At 54.6% G+C, this 24,626-nt stretch overlaps 11 protein-coding genes across 11 annotated transcripts; 4 read left to right on the top strand and 7 right to left on the bottom strand.

The window, feature by feature from the left end:
• Positions 1-1,035: 1,035 nt before the first annotated feature.
• N656DRAFT_845721 (uncharacterized protein) lies at positions 1,036-2,510 on the bottom strand (the record flags this gene model as incomplete). The annotated part of the gene is made up of 2 exons (XM_064819209.1): positions 1,036-1,093; positions 1,153-2,510. 2 exons carry the CDS (start codon positions 2,508-2,510, stop codon positions 1,036-1,038), a joined length of 1,416 nt encoding a protein of 471 aa, XP_064669455.1.
• A 546-nt stretch (positions 2,511-3,056) lies between these two features.
• On the bottom strand, positions 3,057-4,181 carry N656DRAFT_790042 (uncharacterized protein; the record flags this gene model as incomplete). Its single annotated transcript, XM_064816836.1, has 2 exons — positions 3,057-4,074; positions 4,141-4,181. 2 exons carry the CDS (start codon positions 4,179-4,181, stop codon positions 3,057-3,059), a joined length of 1,059 nt encoding a protein of 352 aa, XP_064669454.1.
• A 1,814-nt stretch (positions 4,182-5,995) lies between these two features.
• On the top strand, positions 5,996-7,210 carry N656DRAFT_798764 (FMN-linked oxidoreductase; the record flags this gene model as incomplete). Its single annotated transcript, XM_064817799.1, has 1 exon — positions 5,996-7,210. One exon carries the CDS (start codon positions 5,996-5,998, stop codon positions 7,208-7,210), a length of 1,215 nt encoding a protein of 404 aa, XP_064669453.1.
• Positions 7,211-7,451: 241 nt separating this feature from the next.
• Positions 7,452-8,575, bottom strand: N656DRAFT_798763 (peptidase C15, pyroglutamyl peptidase I-like protein; the record flags this gene model as incomplete). Its single annotated transcript, XM_064817798.1, has 3 exons — positions 7,452-7,700; positions 7,792-8,343; positions 8,513-8,575. 3 exons carry the CDS (start codon positions 8,573-8,575, stop codon positions 7,452-7,454), a joined length of 864 nt encoding a protein of 287 aa, XP_064669452.1.
• Positions 8,576-9,268: 693 nt separating this feature from the next.
• N656DRAFT_769045 (glycosyltransferase family 17 protein) lies at positions 9,269-10,359 on the bottom strand (the record flags this gene model as incomplete). Its single annotated transcript, XM_064813671.1, has 2 exons — positions 9,269-10,315; positions 10,354-10,359. The coding sequence occupies 2 exons, from the start codon at positions 10,357-10,359 to the stop codon at positions 9,269-9,271; spliced, it is 1,053 nt and encodes a 350-aa protein (XP_064669451.1).
• A 287-nt stretch (positions 10,360-10,646) lies between these two features.
• On the top strand, positions 10,647-11,772 carry N656DRAFT_780016 (riboflavin synthase-like protein). Its single transcript, XM_064815301.1, has 2 exons — positions 10,647-10,988; positions 11,051-11,772. The coding sequence occupies exons 1-2, from the start codon at positions 10,958-10,960 to the stop codon at positions 11,743-11,745; spliced, it is 726 nt and encodes a 241-aa protein (XP_064669450.1). The 5' UTR covers positions 10,647-10,957; the 3' UTR covers positions 11,746-11,772.
• On the bottom strand, positions 11,658-13,898 carry N656DRAFT_780014 (uncharacterized protein). Its single transcript, XM_064815300.1, has one exon. It carries the CDS (start codon positions 13,647-13,649, stop codon positions 11,856-11,858), a length of 1,794 nt encoding a protein of 597 aa, XP_064669449.1. The 5' UTR covers positions 13,650-13,898; the 3' UTR covers positions 11,658-11,855.
• A 530-nt stretch (positions 13,899-14,428) lies between these two features.
• N656DRAFT_790037 (N-acetylglucosamine-phosphate mutase-like protein) lies at positions 14,429-16,128 on the top strand (the record flags this gene model as incomplete). Its single annotated transcript, XM_064816835.1, has 2 exons — positions 14,429-15,205; positions 15,268-16,128. The coding sequence occupies 2 exons, from the start codon at positions 14,429-14,431 to the stop codon at positions 16,126-16,128; spliced, it is 1,638 nt and encodes a 545-aa protein (XP_064669448.1).
• Positions 16,129-17,326: 1,198 nt separating this feature from the next.
• Positions 17,327-18,688, bottom strand: N656DRAFT_790036 (arginine n-methyltransferase-like protein; the record flags this gene model as incomplete). The annotated part of the gene is made up of 5 exons (XM_064816834.1): positions 17,327-17,805; positions 17,868-18,199; positions 18,260-18,369; positions 18,441-18,543; positions 18,606-18,688. The coding sequence occupies 5 exons, from the start codon at positions 18,686-18,688 to the stop codon at positions 17,327-17,329; spliced, it is 1,107 nt and encodes a 368-aa protein (XP_064669447.1).
• A 422-nt stretch (positions 18,689-19,110) lies between these two features.
• Positions 19,111-21,080, bottom strand: N656DRAFT_780010 (Mob1/phocein). The gene is made up of 4 exons (XM_064815299.1): positions 20,763-21,080; positions 20,202-20,548; positions 20,036-20,147; positions 19,111-19,973 (listed from the first exon to the last, which is right to left on the bottom strand). The coding sequence occupies exons 1-4, from the start codon at positions 20,783-20,785 to the stop codon at positions 19,442-19,444; spliced, it is 1,014 nt and encodes a 337-aa protein (XP_064669446.1). The 5' UTR covers positions 20,786-21,080; the 3' UTR covers positions 19,111-19,441.
• Positions 21,081-21,914: 834 nt separating this feature from the next.
• On the top strand, positions 21,915-24,311 carry N656DRAFT_710866 (uncharacterized protein; the record flags this gene model as incomplete). The annotated part of the gene is made up of 2 exons (XM_064811707.1): positions 21,915-23,966; positions 24,027-24,311. 2 exons carry the CDS (start codon positions 21,915-21,917, stop codon positions 24,309-24,311), a joined length of 2,337 nt encoding a protein of 778 aa, XP_064669445.1.
• Positions 24,312-24,626: the final 315 nt, after the last annotated feature.

Here is a 24,626-nt window from a genome sequence, read left to right as displayed (position 1 = left end):
GCCGTCCACCTACGCATGTCCGACGCCTAGCCACCGGAAACCATACCAAGACGGCGCTGTGTTGACAGTCGGGGGTTTGAGTTGATGCCATTCCGACTTGACTGCCCTATCTATATCCTATACCATATCAATGTACCCGTGTCTTCTTGTACTTGACTCAGCTATACGTCATGTCTAGCATCGTACATACAGAGCTTGTTAATGCTCTGTTTTTTTAGCAAAGACAGAATACTCAGGGCTCTCCTTACTGCTAAGAAGAACTAGATACTTACATAAGGGAGGAGATTTGTAACCATAGCAGATATCAACCGCTGAGGCTTTGCAGACAACACTGAGAATCATGACTAAAATTGAGTCTAATTCTGGGCTCTGGGCTAATGGGGGTAGTGCAGAATGCAATCTTGAGAACATGGTAGTGTCAGTACTTAAGTACTGTATCTGCCGAAGCGTCAAAGTCCAAACCACGATATAATAGGGGGATTATGGGATGATGTTGAGGGCAACCATGCGACCTGGTACAGTACAATACACTTGTTTCTTAAAGCCGTCGCACGAGGAACCCAAACCTACCTTCATGTTTTTGCGACGTGTAATTCACCTTAAAGAGGATTCATGGAACCCAAATAGTTCGAAAGTTGTTTGTAGTCAAACAAGGACAGGAGGCCTGCTAATCTGGCCATCCCGAGTGCACAAACTTACTTGGATTATTATTTGGATAGCCAAAAAGTACCTAGTCACCACGTCAACTTGTGCACCCAGCAGTCTTCATTTATAATGCAAACGGTCTTGGATTTGTTGAAGTTTTCAACTGCCCATCCGCCAAATATTTAGATACCAAGTCTCATATGGACTTTGAATACCACCTAAACACTGGGGTTACATGTACACATAGTACACCTTACGACGCTCCTTCCTACACATACTTAGATACCTACCTACCTGAGTTAAGGTGCCCTCCTTCCTCCTCACCAGGTGCTGTCCACCTCCTCCTCCCTTTGTCTCGCCCGCGTATTTTCAGGACTAGGGCTCCTTAACCTACGCCGGGACTCCGTCGAAGAGCGGTTCTTTGGCTCTGGGTCCGGCGCAAATCGGACTGTTGATTATCGTGAGCGTATGGAACCTCCGGATTCATTCAGCAGCCGGCAAGGATACCAGAAGCCCAGTTGATCCCGCCGCAAACTGCGCTCAAGGTACAGCGCTTCAGCAAATAGGCCCAAGTCGTTCAGGAACGAGATCATGTCGTAACTATGCGGCTCGTTTGCCATGGCAGCTGCTTCGGCCTTTGACAGGTTGGATGTGACGGCCCAGAAGCGTTTGTCTGAGGCCGCCCGCGCGAAGCGAAAAATGCCCAGGCAGATGTTAGCCCAGTACGCAATCCAAATGCCGTCTACGCTACCCGCTGCCTCACGGAACTCGACGGTGAAGGTATCCCTAGCGTCCCTGCCAGAACGGTACTTATTGAAATTATAGTTCAGCCGGGTCGAAATCTGCCCAGGAGCTGGGCTAAGGAGCCCGCCCACTTGCTTGCGGGTTGTGCAATTCATTATGTATGATACGCCTTGGCTAACCGTTTTAATGGCATTTGCAGGTTCGGGGTCGTCATCGTATTTCCGGCGACCAGGATCACAACGCTTTTGTGCCTCTTCGTCGGGCTGGTGTGGTCTCAGCGCTGGGAAAAGTTCCTTGTGCAGGCGAATGAAGTTACGACGACCAGCGTCGTCACTTTTCTGCATGAGCAACTCCATGTCATGGATGGACATAGCCGAGTCCTCAGACAGCGGCTGGTTTAGGGGCCATGGATACCACCTGTTACTTGGGGCCTTAACCCCATGCGCAAGGCTCGAGCATTGGCGGATTGGCCCTGCCCAGATATTTATACCACGCTCGGGCGGATGAGCGTGGCAGAGGAAGCCATCAGCAGCCCAGGTCAGCGCAGCAGCTCTCTTGAGAACGTGGAGGGAATGCTTCTTCTTACCCCCTTCTCCGAGTCCCTTTATACCTGCACCAACGTGGCAATGGAAGCCAGTATCTGGATTTACCCGCAACCGAAACCTCGAAGTCAGTGCTTGGAGAACCTCCATTACATGGTTGAGACTGTCGGGCACATCCCACAAGGCGGGACTGGTAATTTCAAAAGGCGCATAGTCATAGCCCTCCAGGATGCGGGAGTCGTCTACTACCGAGCCGTCTTGCTTGATCGTCCATCCGTCCACATCCACGACACGGATCCAATTGAGCGTGTCTGGCTTGCCGGATAGCATGGGCTCATCTTTCATTTTCGCACCCTCGACGCTCAATATTGCGTCTTTGAGCAAGCTCCCTGCCCATGTGGCCTTCCACACAGTCTCATCACGGAGGTGGGTGAGTGCCGGGGGAAGCATGCTGTCCTCCTCGGGACTGAGAATGGCGCCATCTTGGTGGTAATGAGACGGACTCGTGCCGTTCTTGAACCAGAAGTTGAGCTCTATCTCAACCCCAAATGACAAGCCGCCCACTCCTGTAAAGGCCATGCTGTCCTGTCAGTGTTTCGTCTTACTAGACTATGTGTGTTGATGAGATGCTATGAGTCCAGTACCTAGGCTGTCGATGATATGGCTGGATGGTTGGAATCGATGCTTTACGAGAAAAGGAAACTCTGACACTCTTAGGAGGGAGCACTTTTTAAACCTCACATTGCATACAGGCAAAAGCCGTTGCCATTGAACCTGTTTAGCGAAGAGTGACTTCCAGGTCTCTAAACAAAGACTCGCTAGACAACGGCATTGTGCTGTGACAAGCGTCTCCTTGGTAAAGAGCAAAGCAAAACTCACTTACTGCTCAGTGCTCTTTGTCTGGGCGACGTCGAGCCATGGGCTCTCTCGAGTGAGCGCAGTTGTGACATAACCCTACCCAAGCGCAATCCCCCTGCTCCGAGAGAGGCCAATCATTATCATTATGGCTCGATGCCAGTTCTAATTAGCGTCTAAACCCTCCACGGAGCCCGTCACTACATACAGCCTCAAGCGGAAGCCCCTGGGTATCTCAGCCCCTAATACCTACGGCCCTGACCATATCCTTCATGACAGATCCAGGTACGAAATCTCATTCAAATCTCCAACAGGCGATATGATCTGCTGATAGACCTCCTCGGGCTCACATGGCTCGACCCCGTCCTTCGCCACGGTGCCCCCAGCATCCCGTTTCCTACAGCTCCTACCCCAACCGGCACCGGCAGTGGTAGACGTCACGGGCGCTGACGCCTCTCCGTCGTCGCCGTAGGCCGCCGTCATGGCAGCCAGGCCGTGGGCAAGCCAGGGACAGGGGCCCTCGCCGACCGAGGCGCGGTGGCTGTGGAAGGTGCACTGGCGGAAACCAAAGTAGCGCTCGCCACTGAGGAGCTTGTTGGCGGGGAGGCGCAGCTGCGGGTTCTTGATGCGCACGTCGGCGCGGCTCTGGGCCATCTTTTCGAGATGGAGCAGGTAGTCTGCCCGGAGGGGCGGGTAGGCGGCGAACAGCTTGTCGACCTGGCCCGCGAGGGCCGCGTGGTGCTTCTCGGTGGGGCCTGCGCCGTGCAGCGTCCACGCCAGCATCGCCACGGCCCACTTGCGCAGCCGCACGGCGTGCTGCGCGTCGCAGTAGTCCCCGTTGTACAGGAAGGATATGAACCGGGGGGACATGTCCCAGTCGAAGCGCAGGTACATGTCCTGCAGCGCGTCCATGGCCGTGTCCTGTAGCGAGGGCAGGTCGATGACGGCGGCGAAGAGGTGCAGGTGCACCAGGTTGGTGCGCGTGGTGCGGTGCTCTTCCGGGGATATCGCTTGTAGGGCGCGGTCGAGGAAGAAGTGGAATCGTTGACGTTGGTAGAGCCATAGTACGAAGAGCTCAAACATGTCGGACGTCTCGCCCGGAAGCCACAGGACCGAGTCCTCTGCTTCTTCTGCACCATGGCCGGAATTTGAGGACCGGGACGGGGACGGGATTGCTTCAATGTTGGTGCGGAAGAAGCTGCAGCTGTCGCACAGGAGTTTGCGGTGCAGCGTGAACTCGGTCTGTTCTTCGCCGACTAGCACTTTGACGACGTCGCACCCCTCCAGGCTGCCGTTCACAGTTGATTAGCCGGAGAGGCCACAGAGATTTAGAAAATAGTTGATCTTTACTTACGAGCCGACCACTGATTTCTTGGTGCTCCACCTCACCGGCATCTTTGGGGTCTTGCGACGAACCTAGTGACGATGCGACAGCGACTTTTGGTGCCGCTCAGCAGCGAAAGGAATACATTCGGCCAGCGACGAGAGAAACGAAGAAAATCGAGAAGAACGTGCAAATGATGAAAGCTGAGCCCTGTGGCCCTCCTAGCGTCAATAGGTATGTATACCTGATACACGATGACCCTTCGCAGTGGCTACACCCCAGGAACCCCCCGAGGCCCCCAAGCTGTCAGTCTGACCAGGGCGTTCCCATCTCGTACCTGGTCAAACCTCGCACCTTCGAGTTTCTGGAGCTTGTGTAGAAACGGATAAGCAACCGGGTCACGTTGGCGAAACGAAGGCAAGTCGATGTTTCGAGTTGCACGGGTGCACCCCTGTGTTTCGTTTTAACCCGCACTCCTCTGCCCCTGGGTCAGGGTTTCCAGCCCCTGATTCTGGGCATTGAGAACATTTCAAGAAGCTTGCGGCTCCACTCAACGTTACCTCAATGTGTTTATACTGTGGTGTAATCCCATCAAACTGTCATATGGTAGCGAATCATCTCTAACTTGTAGCCCAGGGGGATTTTTCTTGAAGCGCGAAGCGACAACTGCCCGTCGCGGCCGATGCATCTTTCGCGGTCCCAACTTGGAGGAGACTGGAGAGATGGCAACCGCAATCGCTGATTACCTAATTATGTGAGCAGCTGGCATGGGCCCAGTAAAAAGTATGGATACAGCATAAGGTTAAGTTAGCGTTACAAACAGGCTAATACGGATACATGTAATTTCGAGTGATCATCTCTTATCGTATGTAAAGACTTACGAGATAATACATCATTACATTACACTAGTATCAATAGTTGCATAGGTACCTTATCTACTCGTGGAGCCAAGCTCTACGAAGGTACGGATATCCGCGTCAATTTACAGTAGCCTTCTTTCCCCACCGTTCATGATTCAGCAGTGGGCTGTTCTGTGAATCTCTGACAAAAGTGGCAAGCCGCGCTCTGTCGACCTCCAACCCCACATCTTCAAAGGCCTCGCTCCTCTGTCTCATCAGAGTCGGGGTTAGGATGAGGACCGTCCTGCACTCGTGTAACTTATCTGGACAAACTGCACGTGTACTACGGATATACGTACGAGTCCCGCTTACATCCGACATACCACGCTGGCTGTGTAACCCCGAATTTACAGATTATAAAGCTTTATTAATGCTGTCATCGGGTCGTCTAGGGCTGACGTTATTGTTCACGGTAAACCTCCACGGCGAACCTCCACGGCCAACCACTGCCTATCGTGTTCGGCAAGGTTACCGTTGTTCTCTCTGTCGCCCTGGATTCCGGAGACTTCTCTACGAGCCTGACCTTGAGTCCCCCTCGGCTCTCTCCGAAAAAGAGCCGTGTTTCCGCCGGCTTAATTACTCAGCAGATGGGTACGTAGTGTCAACTGTCAAGGCTGGTCCTTCAGGGGCGATTGCACCACCGTCAAACAGCCGATAGGAGACCCCCGCCATACCCGGGAGATATTTGCCCCGCCTCAAACTTGGATAGTGGGGAACCCTCAAGGGCTTGCATTATTCATCACGGCGATTGACAGAGCCGAGAAGATGAAGACTCTTCGACGGGGCTCTAGAAACAAGAGATGGGCGCGTTATAAGTACCCATGGGGGACGGCGTCCATCCCGTCCCCTTGCGGACAGGTCCGTTATTCCAACCCATCTTCATAATTCACAAACGACGAACAGAAATTCTCCCCCGACACCACGCTCCTTAAAAACCTAGACAGAGGCTTCTCCGTTTCTTGGACAGATACAGATACAGCGACGCCATGACCATCAAGAAACTCACAGCGAGCGCCCCGGCCCCGGGTGTTCCCTTCTACACGCCGGCGCAGGACCCACCCGTCGGCACGGCCCTCGAGCCCGGGCCGGACGTCCCTACCCTTTTCACTCCGATCAAGCTCCGGGGCCTGACACTGCAAAACCGCTTCGTTGTTAGCCCCATGTGCATGTATTCGGCAGATGACGGGCATCTGACCGACTGGCACCTGGTGCACCTCGGCGCTTTCGCCCTGCGCGGCGCTGCCCTGACCATTGTTGAGGCTACCGCGGTGACCCCCAACGGGCGCATCTCCCCTGAGGACTCGGGCCTGTGGCAGGACAGCCAAATAGCACCACTGCGGCGCATCGCCGACTACATCCACTCGCAGGGCCAAAAGGTCGGCATCCAGCTTGCCCACGCCGGGCGCAAGGCCAGCACCCTCGGCATGTGGCACGGCAACAAGGTGGCCGGCCCGGAGGTGGGCGGCTGGCCCGACAACCTGTGGGGCCCCAGCGCCATCGCCTGGGACGAAGGGTTCCCGACGCCCAAGGAGATGACAGTCGCCCAGATTGAGGGGTTAGTGCAGAGCTTCGTCGACGCGGCCAAGCGCTCCGTGCAGGCGGGCATGGACTTTATCGAGATCCACGGCGCGCACGGCTACCTCATATCCGAGTTCCTCTCGCCCATCACCAACCAGCGGACCGACGCCTACGGCGGCTCTTTCGAGGGCCGCACCCGCGTCCTGCTCGACATTGTCCGCGGGGTCCGCGCTGTTATCCCCGACGACATGCCCCTTTCAGTGCGCGTGTCGGCGACCGAATGGATGGAGTACACGGGCCAGCCCTCGTGGACTCTGAACGAGACCACGCGCCTGGCGCTGCTCCTCGCCGACGAGGGCGTCGATCTGCTCGACGTCAGCTCGGGCGCCAACAACCCGGCCCAGAAGCTCAACATTTACAAGTACTACCAGATTGACATGGCCGGTCACATCCGCGAGGCGCTTATCAAGGCTGGCAAGGGCGGGAAGATGGCCATTGGCGCCGTGGGCATGATTGACGATGCCGAAACGGCCAGGGATGTGGTGCAGGACGCTGGGGATAAGACCAAGGCCGACTTGGTGCTGATCGCCAGGCAGTTCTTGAGGGAGCCCGAGTTTGTGATCAAGACGGCCAAGCAGCTGGGCGTGAAGATTGCGACACCGCATCAGTACCACCGGTTCTAGAGGATTCATCGAGCGGTTTTCAGGTTTGCTTTTCTGGGCATTCATGGTAGAAAGCGAGTCCGGTTAGCTGGCGATTTCGCCAAGTTTAGACAGGTAGATATGGTTCTTACATTAGTATAGACCAATGACCTAGACCTAATACCCAATTCCTACCCAATTCCGGACGCCGCATGCTCTCATTTATGAGCCGCAGAAGCCCGTACACTAGCGCTTCAACGCCCTTCGAAAACAACACCCGCCCTCAGCATTCCTTCTCCTCCACCTTGAACCCCCCGCCCTTCGCCAACTCACTCTCCACTATGGACCTCACCAACTGCAGCACCAGCTCCCTCCCGAGCGCAACACTGTGCTCTGAGGCATCGCTAGGCACGTGTAAAAACAGCACCCTACGCCGCATCCCCATCCTGTACAGATACGCCAGGCTCGAGAAATAGGTGAAATCGCACAGATAATGGCCCGCATCCTCTGATATTCTCAAATCTACATGTCTCTACACCCACGGCCCCCGTGTCAGCACTCTCACTGTCTTCATCGCCGCACGAAGACTAATAGCAAGTGGTGAAAGAAAGGGGGAAACTCACGGGACTATGCCCCTTCCACCGGAGGAGTACATCCTCGACATCCAAATCAGTCAGCAGCTCCTCGGCCACCTCGCCCTCCGCCTCATCTCCATCGTGATCACCGTCACCGCCACCGCCAACAGCACTACCATGGCCAGGGACCTGCCCATCCACGTCGCGCATCACATACCCATCCCTGTGCCCGCGCCGCTCGATCGAGTAGAACAGCCGCGGCCCGGCCATTCCTATGTGGATCGCCAAGTCTATGCGCGGCCGACTACTGGTGCTGCTGCTGCTATCAGAAAGAACGTGCTGCTGCTCAGGCTGTTCATGCTGTTGCTGATCATCACGGTGGTGTGACTCCGGATTCCAGAGTTGCGGGACGAGCCGGCGCACGACGCCGTAATTCACCCGTACCGGCTCCGGGTGGACGAGTAGGCGGACCGGGGGGATCGGTGGTTGGGACGCTGAGGTCGGTGCGCTGGTGTCCTTGGCCCGGACCGGCGGCAGCCACTCCGGGAGGGAGCGGGCGATTTCCCAGGAGGGGTTGACCGGGTAGTCCTTTTTGAAGGGCTGCACGGGAGGGTTTAGTTATTTTGTCCCTTGATGATGAGTTCTGATTTCATGCTGGCCAAGATGTCGGGTAACAAGAAGGTTGATTTGCTTGCTTGCAGCCGTCAAGGGTTGTACAGGTTGGGGGAATCACTGCTGTTGCGGTGGGAGGGGGGTGTAGACAACTCACTCCAAAGCCCGTTATCAACACATTGATGGGCGGGTGGCGCGAATCCTTGTCGACCGAGCCCATGGTGAACGTGGATGGATGAGAAAATGGATTGTGATTTGTGCGGAGCTGAGCAGGTGCAAGGCTGGCTTAGTTGGAAGATGAGCTCCTTATTAAGAAGAGAGGAGCTGGAGACGGTGGTCAGTTGAGGACCACGACAAGGTGGCTGAGGTCACAGTTGCGTGGTGGGGGAGGGCGGATGCGGGGGAGCTCCTCGTAGCCACCGCTGTTATTCAGCTCCGGCCTGCGATTGGAGACCCGAGTTTCCTTTGTTGACAGCTTCCGAGAGTCGGGTACGATTCAACTTACAAAAAGTCGTCCTTGAGGCTAATGGATCGGATCGGTTGACAACTCGCAAGACCACTTTCATCCAGTGTAAAGCTAATCTTCATCGGATGGCAAGCGGCTCATCGCGTCATAGCTGGACCCGGCTGGCCGGCACGGATTGTGGAACGGGCCAAAGGCGGATCCGATTCCTGCACCGGCGGTTTGAACCATCTTGATGCACTATCAGCACCTCGGGCGATATTTCGCGCCTGCATTTTGACATCGGCAGCGCTAGTGGCACTAGCATCTTCGGAGAGTGACGTCTCGGTTGGCAACTCCGCCGCGGAGTCGGACATAATTCGACCCTAATGCTGTGCCCGCTTCCCTCGCGTTTGCGGTGCTATATACGGCAAACCGCGTGTGATCACTCTCCGGACGCCCTTGCTCCGCCTACCCATCGTAGTCCGTGAACCCCGCTGTCGGCCCGTCTCGATTCAGCATGTACCGAAACCGGTCCTTGTTTTGCAGCAAGAATGACGGCACATCCAGGTTATTTTCGATCCGGTCGTACACCTCTCCCTCGCGGTCCCAGAGATCCTTCCCGTTCCGTACGCGGTCCGCGATCCTCTCCCTGTCCCGGTATTGTTCCGCATTCATCGAAATGTGTGAAAACGACCCCATCTTGGTCAGCAGCTCCCCAATTGTCTCGAAGCACGAGGAGCAGTGCCAGCTGGCGTTCCAGAAATCGGCCTTCTCCCACTCCTTGAACGGCCAAATCCCGCCTATGCCAAGTCGCAGGTCGTTAGGTAGCAGCGTCTCGCGGAGTCCTTGGTAGTATGTTGCCTGGGGGTGCGCCCACTCAACGCCGCGGTGCAGGTACTGGAAGCTATAATAGTAAAAGCGGCTGCGCAGGGTGAGGCGGCGGGGGAACTGGCATTCGCGTAGAACGGCTAGAGTAGAAGGGCGTGGGATCTCGTCTACATCCGACACGACAATGACGTCGCCCAGGTTAGGTGCTTGCGAGCCAGTCAGACGCGGAAAGACTTGTGTGAACATTGAATTGCGCTGGTGGTCCTCTATGTCCCAGGTGTAATGAGGATCGAAGTCAGGCGGATACTCAATCTCGCGGTAGATGATCTTAGACTGATACTGCTCAAACTTGGACATGTTGTCCCTGAGCGTTAGGGGCTTGTCAAGACCGGTAAAAGTCATGCGGCCTTCGACGAGGACGTAATAGTCGACCGCATCCCAGGTGCTGTTAAGGCGGATCTCGAGCCAGTCGAGTTCTGTGTTGATCATCAGCAGATCGTACACCTTACGCGGCGTGTCCGCGGATTCCGGCTTGAAGGATTTCCATCCGTGAAGACGGCACGGATCGGCTTGTCCATCAGTGGCAGGCCAGCGCGTTGCTGGCTCGGACACGTCAATTTCGCCCGCGAAAAGGTAGAGAAGCCAAAAGAAGCCAAAGACAGGTGCTACTCGGACTAAGCGCCTCCGCTGCGCCCGCCGAGGTAGCATGTACTTCCAGATCATACAGGCATTAAAAAACCAATTAAGCGAATGGATGGCGCTCAAGACATATTGTTGCTGACATCGCCTCTTTTTTGTTTTTTCTCGTTTTTTTGGTTTTGTTATGATGTGAGGGAAGCTGAAGCCAGCTGATCATGATCTACCTAAATACGGACATTCAGCCTTCAAGTTGCCTTGGCAGGGGTTCAGCTGGCACAGTGTGTACTTTCTTGCCTACATAGCCGGCACTGTAGCATAGCGCCAACCGTGTTATGGGCAGCAGAAACCCTAACCCCATCCAAGGGGTATGCGCATAACACAAGAATATTCAGTCCATTACTGGCAGTTTCATTTAAGGTAACTTCAAAGAACATATACTCTAAGATGCCAGATAGGCCATTTCATAGAGGATTGACATGCAAGCTAATTAAAGTTACTGTATCCCGTGATTCGTAGGTGCGACTTGGAACCAGGAACCTTGTCGGCTTAGTGACCCCACCATTGAGCTCGACTCATCGAAGCGAAGACTTGAAGTTGACTGAACTCACCATCTCACGACTCAACTCACTCGACCACTAGCTCACTCACAACTCAAGACCGAAACACACCAATTAGGGCAAGAATCCCACAATGTTTACCGGCATAGTCGAGGAGATAGGCGGTATGTCCACCTTCACCATACTGGACTGACCATTTTACCCCCCACTAACATTCAAACCTCAGTCGTCGCCGAGCTCAACCCCTCCGACGCCACAGGCGGCACTTCCCTAACCATCACCCTCCCTCCCGACTCCACGCTGCTCTCAGACGCACACTTGGGCGACTCGATCGCCATCAACGGGGTCTGCCTGACAGTAACCTCCTTCAACAACACATCATCATCAACCCCCGCGTCGGCCCCACAATTCACAGTGGGCATCGCCCCTGAGACGCTGCGGCTGACCAACTTGGGCTCGCTGGCCCCCCAATCTCGGGTCAACCTTGAGCGGGCGGTTCGCGCCGACACGCGCATGGGGGGCCATTTTGTGCAGGGCCACGTGGACACGACGGCCGAGATCGTGGACCGGCGGCCCGATGGCAACGCCGTGACGATGCGCTTCGCGCCGCGCAGCAAAGAAGTGCTGCGCTACGTCGTCTACAAGGGCTTCATCGCGCTGGACGGAGCGAGCCTGACCGTGACTCACGTCAACGACGACGAGGGCTGGTGGGAGGTCATGCTCATTGCCTACACGCAGGAGCGCATCGTGACGGCGGCCAAGCAGGTCGGGGACACGGTCAATGTCGAGGTCGACATGACGGCCAAGTACGTGGAGAAGAGCCTTCAGGGGTACTTGGCGGGATTGGGGGCGGAGAGTGGAGGGGCTATTCCCTTGCTTCAGAAGATGGTGGAAACGGCTGTCGCGAAGAGATCGGCTTAGTGTCCAGAAAAGATGTTCAACTGATGGTGGGTAATAAAGGCTGTTCGTGGGCTGGCGCCATGAATCTAAGCTTAAGAATCTTTCCCATCCCAGGACCGGTACTCCATACGCTATGCGTCACCCCAAACCTCTGCCAGCTTCTGGCTGACAGCCTTGGTTATTTTATTTCTTCCAACCAAGTGGCCTAGGTGAGACGAAACAAGATCAATCTTGCGTCTTCTCCCCTCCTCGCCGGAGCCACATCGCTCAAAAGCCTTGACAAACTCGTTCGGAGTCTTCCATAGCTTTTGTATCTCGATGGCCTTCTCGCCCGTGATTCCCTTTGTCGACATTAGGAATTTCAGGAAAAGGTCTCGCAGTGTTATGAGCTCCGACTTGGAGGCTAGGGATGCAAAGGCGGGATAGCTGATGTGATGACTTGACGATGGCTGGGTCTCCCGGAGATGCTTAATCAAAGGGAGATAATTCTTTGCCGTCAGAACCTTGGTCGGGATCACGCTCAATGTCTTGCCCTCATAGACCGTCTTGAGCATCTTCGTCATGGCCGTCAGGTACGCGATGGTGTCATCCATTTTTTGTGTCCTCTTCACAAAGTAGCCGTTAACTACTTGCATTGACGCGATTGCCGATTGGACTGACTCTTCCCACTTCTGAAAGTATGTCGCGTCCATGCTGATTTCTTCGACCAGGTAAATGACGTTCTTCACCCCCGAACGCCGCAGTCGAAACTTCTGCTCGTGGAAGCGGCCGTCCCGGATCGACCCGAGAAGGTCATCCAATCTCTTACGCTCAACGATCCAGTCGAGAACCACCTCGTCGCCCTCTGCGCCCTGACTGGCCAACCAGCCAGGCCGTTTGCATCTAGCGACCCACAGGGCGTCACCCAGCTCCAAAGAACGCACCGTAGGTGTGACTCCACGTTTCGCGAGCTCCTGCTGCATGTAGTCTCGATCCGTCTTCGCCCTGATCTCCCGGTTATCGAGAAGTAGCTCGACCGTGAATGAGCCAGGAGTCAAGGTGATGGGAGTGAATGAAGGGAGATTGGAATCGTCCGCATCAACGTTGCCATCTGCCACGACGTCCTTAAACTCCGATTTGCTAGCTTCTCGTGGGGCCGGTTCGTCATCTTCATCGTCTAGGACAATGACCGAACCGGCGGCGGGCAGAGCAGGCGCGTCTCTCAATGGAGCTGCCCTGCTGGGTGCTGCGGACCCCGCTGCTGCTACGGTGCGCAGATTTGCATCTCCGGTCTGAGAAGCAAGAGTCTCCCGAATCCTCTTTGCGACTTCCCAGCCCTCGTCAGTCAGACAGTACCGCTTCAGGGGCCGGCCGCGAGTATACACCAGCTCTTTCTGCTCCAGGGTCTTCATCGATACCCAGGCCGTGTAGAACTTTGTGGGATCCGACGGTGCTGTGAACGACGCATCGCAGTGCGGCTGAGCCGCCTCTATCAGCTCAGCTTTGCTCAGGCCGGCATTGTTCTCCCCCAAGGCCGAGAGAGCGAATACAATCGCATATGCTCCTGTGCGATAGGCGGGCACATATGCCTTTGCTTTTCTTGGCTTCTTAGCCGGCCGGGGAGGCTCGTCATCCTCTTGCTCGTTCAAACGGAGAGCTGCTGATATTTTGGCTCGCTTTTTCCTGTTTGGATGTGTCGGCATGGGCAGGCCATTCTCCTCGCAGTAGTCGCGCAGTTTCTCAGTAAGCCGCTCGCAGAGTTTCGGCCCGAATCCTTTCAACTGCTGCAGCGATGAGGGATGCTCGAAGGTGATGGGACAGGCCTTGAGCGAGTCGTAGGCATGTTTGTAGGTCGTAACACCTTTGGAATTCTGCTGCCGCGCTTTATCCCACCATTCCTTGACCCATTGGAGGAGCAATGGGTTCGCGCATGTAATCTCAGACATTGAAGCGAGCTCTCTCAAGGGAAGCAGAGCAAAGGGAGCAATGTGAAAATCAACAATCAAAGTCCCAAGGAAAAATAATAGAAAAATTGGGAGGATTAGGCAATGAAGAGAGGAGCAAAGAAAAGCGAAAGTCCAAGCAGAGAAAATGCAATTGTTGATCGCCTTAGCAACCCGTCAAGTTGTGGTCTTAAGATGCATTACGTGTTGTAGTCGCTCATTTTGTTGACTTCCAGTTTGGTTGCTCGTGTCCCGGAGCGACCACGAACGCGAACGCGAGCCCCGTGCAGCAGTGCCGTGAAGCGTACTGTATATATTCGTACTGTGCGAGTTTTCAGGCAGTCAGCAGCCAGCTGCCTGTGTCACTGTCCACTGTCCACTGTCAAAAGACTCTAAGTTAAAGTGGTTGCAGGAAGCAGAGAGGAAGCTTGCCAGTTATGGTTAGTCTCCTCATGGTGCAGCAAGGTCCCCACCGTAGCAGCTAGCACGAGAACGTGGGGCAATTGGCGAGAGCTGTCCACCTCCGCCTGCCACTCCCACCGACACATCTTGAGCTCTTTCTCTCGCTCTGGTTCTTTCCATTTCCTCAAAAGAAATGAGTATCTGCAAACCTTGACCTATAACGAGTTGGTACTTATTTTCCGGTTTGTACCTTAACATCTACTCTTCCTGCCACCCTCTCCATCCTCTCCAACCCCCTCCCTCATCTCAGTCTCGTACTACCCCGCAACGGACCCCGGGATAGCCACCCTGACCCCGTCGCGCCACCTTACCGACTGAAGATGGAAAACGACGATAAGCTGATCATAGCCGCCTCGGCCAAGCATCCGATTGTCCCTCTCGAGAAGGGTCAACTGTACAAATATGGCACCGCCGGATTCCGGATGAAGGCTGACCTGCTCGAGGGCGTCACCTTCCGTGTGGGCCTGCTCGCCTCGCTGCGGAGCCGGAAGCTTAACAGCCAGGCAATCGGCGTCATGATCACGGCCAGCCACAATCCGGCTGCCGACAACGGCGTCAAGATTGTCGACCCCATGGGCGAGATGCTCGAGCAGGATTGGGAGCGCTATGCTACCGCCCTGGTGAACGCCGCCAGCGACGAGGAGCTAGTCAATATCTACCACAAGCTGGCCGCTGACCTCAAGATCGACCTCAAGACTCCAGCTAAGGTCATCTACGGTCGTGATACTCGGCCTTCAGGCCACAAGCTGGTCACGGCCCTTGCCGATGCCCTCGAGGCGACCAACACCGACCATGTCGACTACAAGCTGCTTACCACCCCGCAGTTGCACTATCTCGTACGCGCCACCAACAGTGAGGGCACGCCGCTGTCATATGGCAAGGTTAGCGAGGCAGGATATTACGAAAAGCTCGCCGAAGCGTTTGTTCTCGCAATGAAGGGCCGGAAAATCGAGGGGACACTTCAGGTGGACTGCGCCAACGGCGTCGGAGGCCCCAAGCTGTCGGAATTCCTGAAATACATCCCCAAGGACAAGGTCAACTTTGACGTCAAGGTGGTGAACGATGATGTTCTCCGCCCAGAAGTTCTCAATCTTGATGTATGTAAACCATTGACGCTCCTGATTACCGCGCCCCTGGTTTTGCTGACCTCTTTCTCTAGTGCGGCGCGGACTTTGTCAAGACGAAGCAGAGGGCTCCTCCCAGCCCTAAACCTCAGCCCGGCCTCAGGTGCTGCTCTCTGGACGGTGACGCTGACCGGCTTATTTACTACTGGGTTGACCCAGACAGCGGCTTCGTCATGCTTGACGGTGATCGCATCTCGTCCCTTGCTGCCTCCTTCATCGGCGACCTAGTTGAGAGGGCCGGCCTCAAGGACGACCTCCGCATCGGTGTCGTCCAGACCGCCTACGCCAATGGCGCCAGCACAAACTACATCTCGCAGCACCTCAAGCTGCCCGTCATCTGCACCCCGACCGGCGTCAAGCACCTCCACCATGTCGCTCAGGGATTCGACATTGGAGTCTACTTCGAGGCCAACGGTCACGGTACGGTGCTCTTCTCTCCCGACGCACTCAACGCCTTCAAGAATACAGAGCCGCAGTCGCCCGCTCAGAAGGATGCTCTCGACACGCTAGCGGCCCTGGGCGCGCTGATCAACCAGACGGTGGGCGACGCCATCTCGGATATGCTCATGGTGGAGGTGATACTCGCGCACAAAAAGTGGACGCTGCGTGACTGGGCCATGACGTACGCGGATTTGCCTAACCGCCTGGTGCGTGTCGAGGTGGGCAACAAGGACCTGTTCCGCACGACCGACGCCGAACGCCGCCTGTCGCATCCCGTTGGCGCACAGGATGAGATTGACCAAGCCGTCAAGAAGTACAAGGACGCCCGAGCCTTCGCCCGCGCCAGCGGCACCGAGAATGCCTGCCGCGTCTACGCCGAGGCCGCCACCCGCTCCGAGGCCAACGAACTGGCCGAGCGCGTGGCACGCATCATCGAGCGTTATGGTTCCCCCTAGAACGAGGCTATCATAGCGTCGTTGTCGTTGTTGTCGTCGCCATCGACACGGCCTTCATCGCCCCGAATATCTCAGGAGCACCACACTCAGGAACACTACACCAATGGGTTTGAAAGTGAGATGGAGGGCACTATGAGCGACCTCGGACTTGGTCAGAGCTTCAACTTCCCTCCGCTCTCGGATTCCTCTCCTGGAATGAGGACAATGTGGATGCCATCACAATGTGAGAGCGACTCCGGCAGTCCAACTGACAGCCGCAAGGAGAGGAACGGTAAGTAAGAGCTCTGTTGTGCCTTTGGACAGAAAGGCCCGGTTTTAATATATTTATATCGGAAAGAGCGTGGCACTTGTTTACTCTCATGACTGGATGGGCTAGGATCAACTGTGAGCGATGGTGTTTTTTAAAAAATGGCGAGGAGCGTGGAGCTGGGTTGGGAGTAGGGAGCTGGGTTGGGAGTAGGGAGCTGGGTTGGGAGTAGGGAGCTGGCTTGTGTGGTTTTGATGATTCGATTCCGAGTAAACAAAAGGGCGATGTCATGTAAACCCCAAAATAAAGAGCTGATGCTGTTACCCTTTGATGGTTGTGTTGCAAATGTGGATATGAATATGTGCAGTCATAAATGATGATGGATGATCTGTGACTTTTCTTTAGATGTTCGGCTGCCTTCAGTGAGACAATGAGAGCTGTGAAGCAGATACGTCGAAGAGATTAGAAACCAATGAACCGTGGGCCGAGAAAAGCAGACAAAGAGGATCAGACAGTCGGTGTATCTGTCTGGGCAGAAGGGGGTGGGGGGGAGACCTGAGCATGGCAAGGTTAGGCCCCCTGAGTCACGAAAACAGCAGCTTTCCTGGAGCAGTGAGTCCCCGTCTAGTATTGCTCCTTGCTCCTTCGGGTATCTTATTCATCAAGACCATAATCATGATGCACACACACCCACTAACTCTTGTCTGCTCCTTTTTGCCCTGATCTCGCAAACGGACCGGGTTGAAATAACGCCGTTGGACCCTTATTCTAGATGAAAATGAAATGTAACGCACACCACCACCATTGTATCATATCCGATGGTGGTCTCTCACTTTTCTCCGCTTGTAACAAAGCACTTTTGCGGCACCAGCAAGCGTGGCCCTACCCTGCTCTTACGGCTCTGTCTAGCAGCATTCTACGCATAGATGAGCGACTCCCTCTGAATGGAGTTTAGCACATCTTGTAGAGGCAGGTTCCTTCGGCCTGCCGCATCGCGTCTTGAGTATCCAGGCGGTATTGGATCTTGATATCCAAGTCGCGCCTATTCTTCTCATTCGGCCGGTTGTGCAGCGAGCACTCAATCTTCTCGCCTTGCTGAACGGTGAGCACATCCTTCAAATAGAACACGGTCTGCTTCCAGTGCGTGTACTTGGTGTGGGGCCCTGTTGAGAAGCGAATTGGTTTGTGGCAGGCTGTGAACTCAATGTCGAACCACGCCACGAGGGCGTGGATGAAGTCGTCTCTCCGGGCGACCAGGTCAAAAGGGCAGCTGAAGGACAGGTCGGACGGTTTGCATTCGTAGAGGTTAAGCGTCAGGACTGGCGTCGGGTCCGTGACCACGGCCTTCATCTCGACGGTGTCGACCAGCGGCTCGGAGAGGGCCGTCTCCTTCAGGGGCGTGTAGTTGAAACCGTAGACGTTGTCCCAGACTAGTTCTCAGTCAGCATCCATCCGGGAATAGAACCAGCTGTCGAAGCAAGACCAAACATACACCCGATCTTCTCCTCCTTGTAATCACCGTCCTCAATGCCGGCGACGAAGATGGTGGCCTTGTCGGGGAATATGAGGCCGTCCTTGGCCAGATACCTATCGCGTGCATAAAGCACCGTGTCCAGCATGCTCTCGTAAAGGAGGAAATAGCCCATCCATTCCGAGATGATGATGTCCACCTTCTCGTACGGCATCTTGATCTCCTCCATCTTGCCTTGGATCAGGGTGATCTTGTCCTCGAAGCCGTTGATCTTGACGATCTCGCGGGCCTTGAAGATGATGGTTGACATGTCGACGCCAATGACATGCTTCGCGCCGGCCTTGGCAGCAAACCTGGAGATATTGAGTTAGCCATGCTGCCGTTACGAGACGGACTGATATTAGAAGCCTTACATGGAGAGAATCCCCGTGCCGCATCCTACGTCCAACACAACCTTGTCCTTAAATATGTGCTTGTTTTGGCTGATGGCATTCATGTACGACCTTGTTCGTACTTCATCTTTCTGTCGCGGCGGACGCCATTGTCAGCCGAGTCGTCTCCTGGGCTGTACAGCAGTGGGGCAGTGAAATGTACACACCAACATTTCCTCATGGATGCCTTTGCCGCGGAAGCGCTTGGATTAGCATAGGAACGGGTTGTATTGTAGCATGTATGTTCCTCACCATGGTGGTTATAGCTACAGCGTCAAGAGTTAGCATCGATATATAGGCTTAGCGCAGTTGGGATGGAGAGCCCTACCTGTTGAAGTAGTGTTGCTCTGAGTGCTCCAGCGCCTTGAGCTGCTTCTCGGCAGTCTCAATGTCCATGGCGTCGCCAGACATCGTATCGCGTCGAAATGTTTCTGGGGGTCTGCAAGTAACGTGGACTCAAATCGGAATACGCGATCAAGAACCAAAGAGACGATGCAAAACTGGTAAAAGTGGAAAGGGTCCTCGACTTTGCCTCCAGCAGAGAATTTGGGCCGAAAATCCACGACCCGCTCCTTCGAATGTGGGGATATGCCCCGCAGTTGCTTCCCTTTAAAGAAGAAGGGGGAAATAAATCCAAAAACTGCGTAAAAAAAAAAAAAAAAAAAAAAAAAAAAAAAAAAAAAAAAAAAAAGAAAAAAAGGAAGAAAGAAAGAAAGAAAAAAAAAGAGGAAATAATCTTCTACTTTGTCCACGGTCTCAACAGGTAACCGTTCTATGAACCACAACAGCGTAGATCACTAATGAGGTCGGGGTTCACAGGTAGAAATAGCACGTGCGTTCCATGGGCATATATTGTGAATCTAATCTGCAGCCTCGTGATAGGAACCCAAGAACCGTCTAGGTAACTTGCCAGACGTTGCTGACAAGCCGGGCTTGTCCCTCGCCGCCGCACTAGCCGCTAGCCCAAGCGACAAACCTTGATGGCTGGCTCTGGCTCCCCTTCCAGCCAGAGGGGGTTGTTACCGGTGCCTCCAGGGATACCCGAGGACCATGCTCCCAAACATGCCCAAACTCCAAGGCTATGCATGCCAAGTGTCAATCATCAAAGATTGGCCGTGAATCAAGAAGATTGTGGCGGCACAACAACCAGGCGCTTCTCCGCCTTTAAGCCATGCCGGCCATTTGGAGCAGGCGGTTGCCCGCGTTGAGGTTGGCATACTCGTATGCCTTCGACTCGGGCGGGAAAGTGCCGTTGGCCGCCCAGAGGTCGATCAGCGGTTGCATTGGCTCCAGAGCAGGAGGCTTGAGCATGTCCAGCGCCGTAGCCGTCAACACAAAGTGGCTGAAGCAGCTGTTCAGCTGCTTCTCCAAGTTGAGATGGTAGAAGGGCTCGGTGAAATGAGCCCAGTAGAGGTGAGCATAGACCCTGAACATTTGCAGGAAAATGGTCTGGCAAATGCTGGAGAAGTCCTTTGGAAACCCGCTGCGCTTGCCAATCCACTCGTCCGTCCCGCTCAAGAGAGTTGAGTTGCCAATGTTGGGGTTGGCGGCGAAAGAGACACCAGAGGGCTCGGTAGGGAAGATTTTGGTGTCGTCGATCTTACCCGAGATCCACCGTTGCATCAAGGCAATGTACTCGATTGCGGGGAGCTCTATGGGCTCAAAGCGGCTATTCAGCCATGTGTACGAGTGGTTCCTGCGGCGTGCGGGTTAGTCGGCTCGGGTCAAGCAGGTTTCATGGTGAGAGCGGCAACTTACGTCCCAGCAGACATCTTTGGACATGTAGTGGGGTTGCAGATGCTCGTCCCATCCTCCTCCTTTTCGTAGATGACCCGGACAAAATTCCATAGGTTACGGTAGTGCTCAACAACTATTCGCGCTTATCAGTGACAGAGACAGAACTGGTGAGGGTGGAGATGGTTACCATGGTGCGCAATCCATTCGCCAGGCTCAACGGTTTTCGGTCTAGCGCTAAGCGTCATGAAGTTGCCCTTCACGATATGCCTTGCGTAAGCAGGGTTTAGCCACAAGGGCAAGGGCCTTGGGAGATGATATGAGGTCAGGATGTCTTCGCCGCTGCCCGTCATAGTGATCGTTTGAGAGAGGGATGGAGAGGCGGGCAGCGGTGGCAACTTTGATGACAAGCTGGCTGAAGAGTGACTCTTTTGAGAAAGGCCACCGGAGGAGTTGAGACGGCCATCATCCGAGGTAGGTGAAATGGGACTCTTGGTGCTTGCTGGCTTGTTTGAGGTTCCCCTCAGCCTTGCATTGCTGGAATGTAGAGTTAGCATGATCGCAATATTTATGTCACTATAGCCGCTCCTTTGCCGCTTGCTTGGAGGAACGTCAAGGCATCAGACTGATTAGAGACCCTAGGCTCAACAAGCAGAATCCCACCGCAGCGACCGTGACGGATGTTGAAGGTCATTCAATGATTCAACCAATGGTGGTAATTATGGGCAATTCAAGACACGATGACACTTACATTCCAGAGAAAATGTTGGACATTGTTACCCTAGGATGCCAGCTGGGAAGTGTGACCGCGATCACTCTCGGTGTATCTTCCAGGTGTCACCTGACAGTACAGCTTCAAAGGAAGCGATGACTTGTAGAACCAGAAGTCGAACGAAGACAATCGGGTCGAGCCAATCCCAATTCGTGCTAGTTGTGATTCCCACGTGTGTTCTCACCTCTTGCAGTTGCAAGTGCAATAGTTGCACATGGGATCGAAGGACTGTGGCCGGGACAGTGGAGGTATCACTGTGCTACCGGTACCACCTGTGGATTAAAAGGGGCAACGAGGGTGCAGCAAATTAATAAGGTCTGTGAAACAGACCCCTGAGATCCATGGAACAGCGTGTGCTAACGTTATTGGTGGCTCCAATCACCGAGTCCGCTAAAACGACCGTGGTTCAGTAATAAACGACCGTGGTCACGAACCACCATACGGTCTGTTACAAGACATCGGCAGCCCCACACAACGATGTTCTAGCAAGCTCCGACCAGCACCAGCAAGATGGGTGGAAAAAACCATCAAGAACTGAGATTCTTTAGGAAGTAGATAGGTAGTTGATGACGGTAGCTTTGAGTGAGTATATTCAAGTCTTTATATCTGATTTTTGAGGTGTTTTGCTGACGTGCATTGGTGCATCCCAACCACGGTCGTTTTAACGGACTCGCCAATCACAAGGATACGATAATTACAGTACACTATGTATGTGTAATCGAGGTGTACAGTACAGAATTCAGGGTACATATTGAACTTTAGCGCATTGTAATTCCTGTACGATACCTACTAGTAACGTTAGCCCCTGATAATTACAACACACACGTGCCGTCGTGTGCATCTCGCGGCACACGCAACCCCGTCTGCCCCACTGCACAGGCAGGGAATAGGCGCGTGCCCCGCGATCGCGTCAAACTGCTCTAAACACCACGCGGGTTTGGGAGCGGTATGGTACGTAACGTTAAACCAAATTAGGCAGCCGTTGCTGGCTTTTGGCCGTTCAACAGAGAAGGGCTTGTGTGCCTCAAAATGACAACCGGCTTTGTGCAGGCATCTGGGTTCGGCAACCATGTCAATCATCAAACCATCCTCTGCTCGTTCCCTACTTCTCAACCTCGAGATCAGAAGCATATGCGCTCGCCGTCGCTTGCTGAGAAGATAGCCTTCTTTGAAGTGCTAGATTCTCTGGATCAGGAAAGTTCCGAGGAACAAGATGTCGACGAAGAGGAACATCGAGCCAAATGCCGCGCTTTTTTCAACGCCAGAAAGAACTCGGTCTCAACCAGGAAGAAGGCACCATCTCAGTTACAGCGGACAGCATCCGCTCCTACCCCATATACAACCACGCCGGATTCTGGAGTCGTTGAAGCTACTCCTTCGACTCGAGATCTAGCAGCGAGGAAAGCGCTTCTGTTTAAAGGAGACACCACTTCATTTGTCGAGGAGACGCCAGTTCCAGACACTGCTCGTCCATCCCATCCTATGCTTCGGAGAAGTGCGACACACCCATCTTCATCCGTTGACCAGTCACCCTCGGCAAGCTCTGCCATGAGGAAGCGAAAGCGTCAGTCATCAGCGATGTCTGTGCCAGAAGCCGAGCAGATCTTTCGCGGCCTTTCCTTTTATTACATTCCGAATAATGACATTGCACCTGCCAGAAAACTGCGTATTAGGAAGGCCCAAGAGTTTGGCGCTCAGTGGGTACGGAGCTTGGATGGTGCAAGCCATGTCATTGTTGACAAGGCTTTGACATACAAAGATGTTCAACCCATCCTCAGCTCAACCTTGGCGGACGCTCCGATTGTTGTCAACGAGGAGTATCCTATCGACTGCATCTCCTTCCGGACGCTGCTCAACCCGCACCAGAATCGATACCGAGTCCCCGGCGGGCCCCTTCCGGCACAGGAGGGCACCGGGCAGGGCATTAACGCCTCACCACAAAATTCAGACCGTTCATTGCAGGTAAAACAACCTCGGGTATCTAGGAAGAGGGAGAATACCACTCCTGAGGCGACACCATCTGAAGGAGGACAGTCTTTCCAGCACGAAGCCAGGAACGTGCAGCAAGCTGTTAGTGATCGGCCCTTGCCTACGCCAAAGCCTACAAGCTCCTGTGACATTATTGCGCGAACTTGCCAGCCCAGTCTGCCAGAGCAAGGAGGCAAGCCAACTTCCAACGCGCTTCATAGTCCACAGCCCACATCAGGCGCCAGGGATGAGTTGTCAGAGTACATTGAACTCATGCAACAGTATAAGGACCTCCCTCTGGACCTAGAAGAGGATGATCTGGAGTCTGTCAAGGACACCCCCGAAATGGTATCCGACTCCGAGGCAGAAGCAAGGTCAGAGGATGAGCGAGCCAAAAGGCGACCGGCCGGTGGAACCCGCCGGACTGCGCATAAGGAGATTGCCTTCGAGGACCGTTTCGCGTGCAGCCGTGGTGGCACAAGAGACATGGCCATCAACGCACAGAATCCCAACGCTCGAACTATAGAAGTTCTCCAGAGCATGTGCGACTACTACACGCGCATCAATGACCACTGGCGGACTACCGCCTACCGCAAGGCCATAACCACCCTTCGCCGGCAGCCGACCAAGATTACAAACGAGGAGGAAGCCTACCGCCTGCCCAACATCGGCCGCCGTCTTGCCTCTAAGATCGAGGAAATTGTCTCGACCAACAAACTCCGACGCCTGGAATATGCCAACGACGAGCCCCTCGACCACGGTCTCGAAACCTTCCTCAAGATCTACGACGTCGGCACGAGCCGCGCAAACAAGTGGATCGCTCAGGGCTTCCGTACGCTCGACGACCTTCGCACCAAAGCCGACCTGACCCCCAACCAGCGCCTCGGCATCGAGCACTACGACGACCTCAACACGCGCATCCCCCGCGCCGAAGTCGCCGCGCTCGGGGAATATGTCAAACGCGAGGCGGCACGGGTCGACGCCGCCGTGGAGCTGCTCATCGGCGGCAGCTACCGGCGGGGGTCGGACAGTTCGAGCGACATCGACATAATTGTTACTAAAAAGGGCACCAACTCGGTCGATGAGTTGGTGCCCTTCTTGGAGGAACTGATCGACGTGCTGACGCGGCAGGGGTTTTTGGTTGCTACCCTCGCGGCATTGCACTCCCGGCGCACGGGAAAGGACGGGCCCGGAAGCAAATGGCATGGGTGTTGCGTTCTTCCACCCGAGGTTGCTGTTGCGCTAGATGGTAATGGCCAGGCGGTTGCGAGGAAGCCGATCTGGCGACGCATTGATTTCCTCCTGGTGCCTGAGTCCGAGTACGGTGCGGCGCTGATCTACTTTACCGGAAATGATATCTTTAATCGGAGTATGCGACTGCTGGCGTCGAAAAAGGGGATGCGGTTGAACCAACGGGGATTGTACAAGGAGGTGATGGCTGGAAAGGAAAGGGGCAAGCTCAAGGTCACGGCTGGAGAGTTGTTGGAGGGGAGAGACGAGCGGAGGATATTTGAGCTGCTCGGTGTCAAGTGGCGGGAGCCTTGGGAAAGGTGGTGCTGATTGCTTCCCGGATATCATAAGTATGCCCTGCTTTACTTTCCATGGCACCTTAGTCCGCGCAGCTCCTTCTATGCAATGGCCACTCGCTATTCTCCAGGATATTGCCGGGGTCGAAGTCATCTACGTATTAGCTTCATGATTTATGGACGAGGTAAAGAGATGCTCAGTCATTGCTCGTTTATTAAATCTCCTCCCCCTATTTGGGAGCTGAACTATGGCAAGAAAATAAACCTTGTACACCAGGTATCCGAGGCTTTTAGGAGCGATATTCCGATCCTCCGCAGAAACAACCCCAAGCAAGCGATGGTCGCAGAG

This window comes from Canariomyces notabilis (assembly GCF_033297395.1).
Source record: "Canariomyces notabilis strain CBS 508.74 unplaced genomic scaffold N656scaffold_13, whole genome shotgun sequence".
Taxonomy (NCBI): domain Eukaryota; kingdom Fungi; phylum Ascomycota; class Sordariomycetes; order Sordariales; family Chaetomiaceae; genus Canariomyces; species Canariomyces notabilis.
This window is presented reverse-complemented; position numbering and strand designations above follow the sequence as displayed.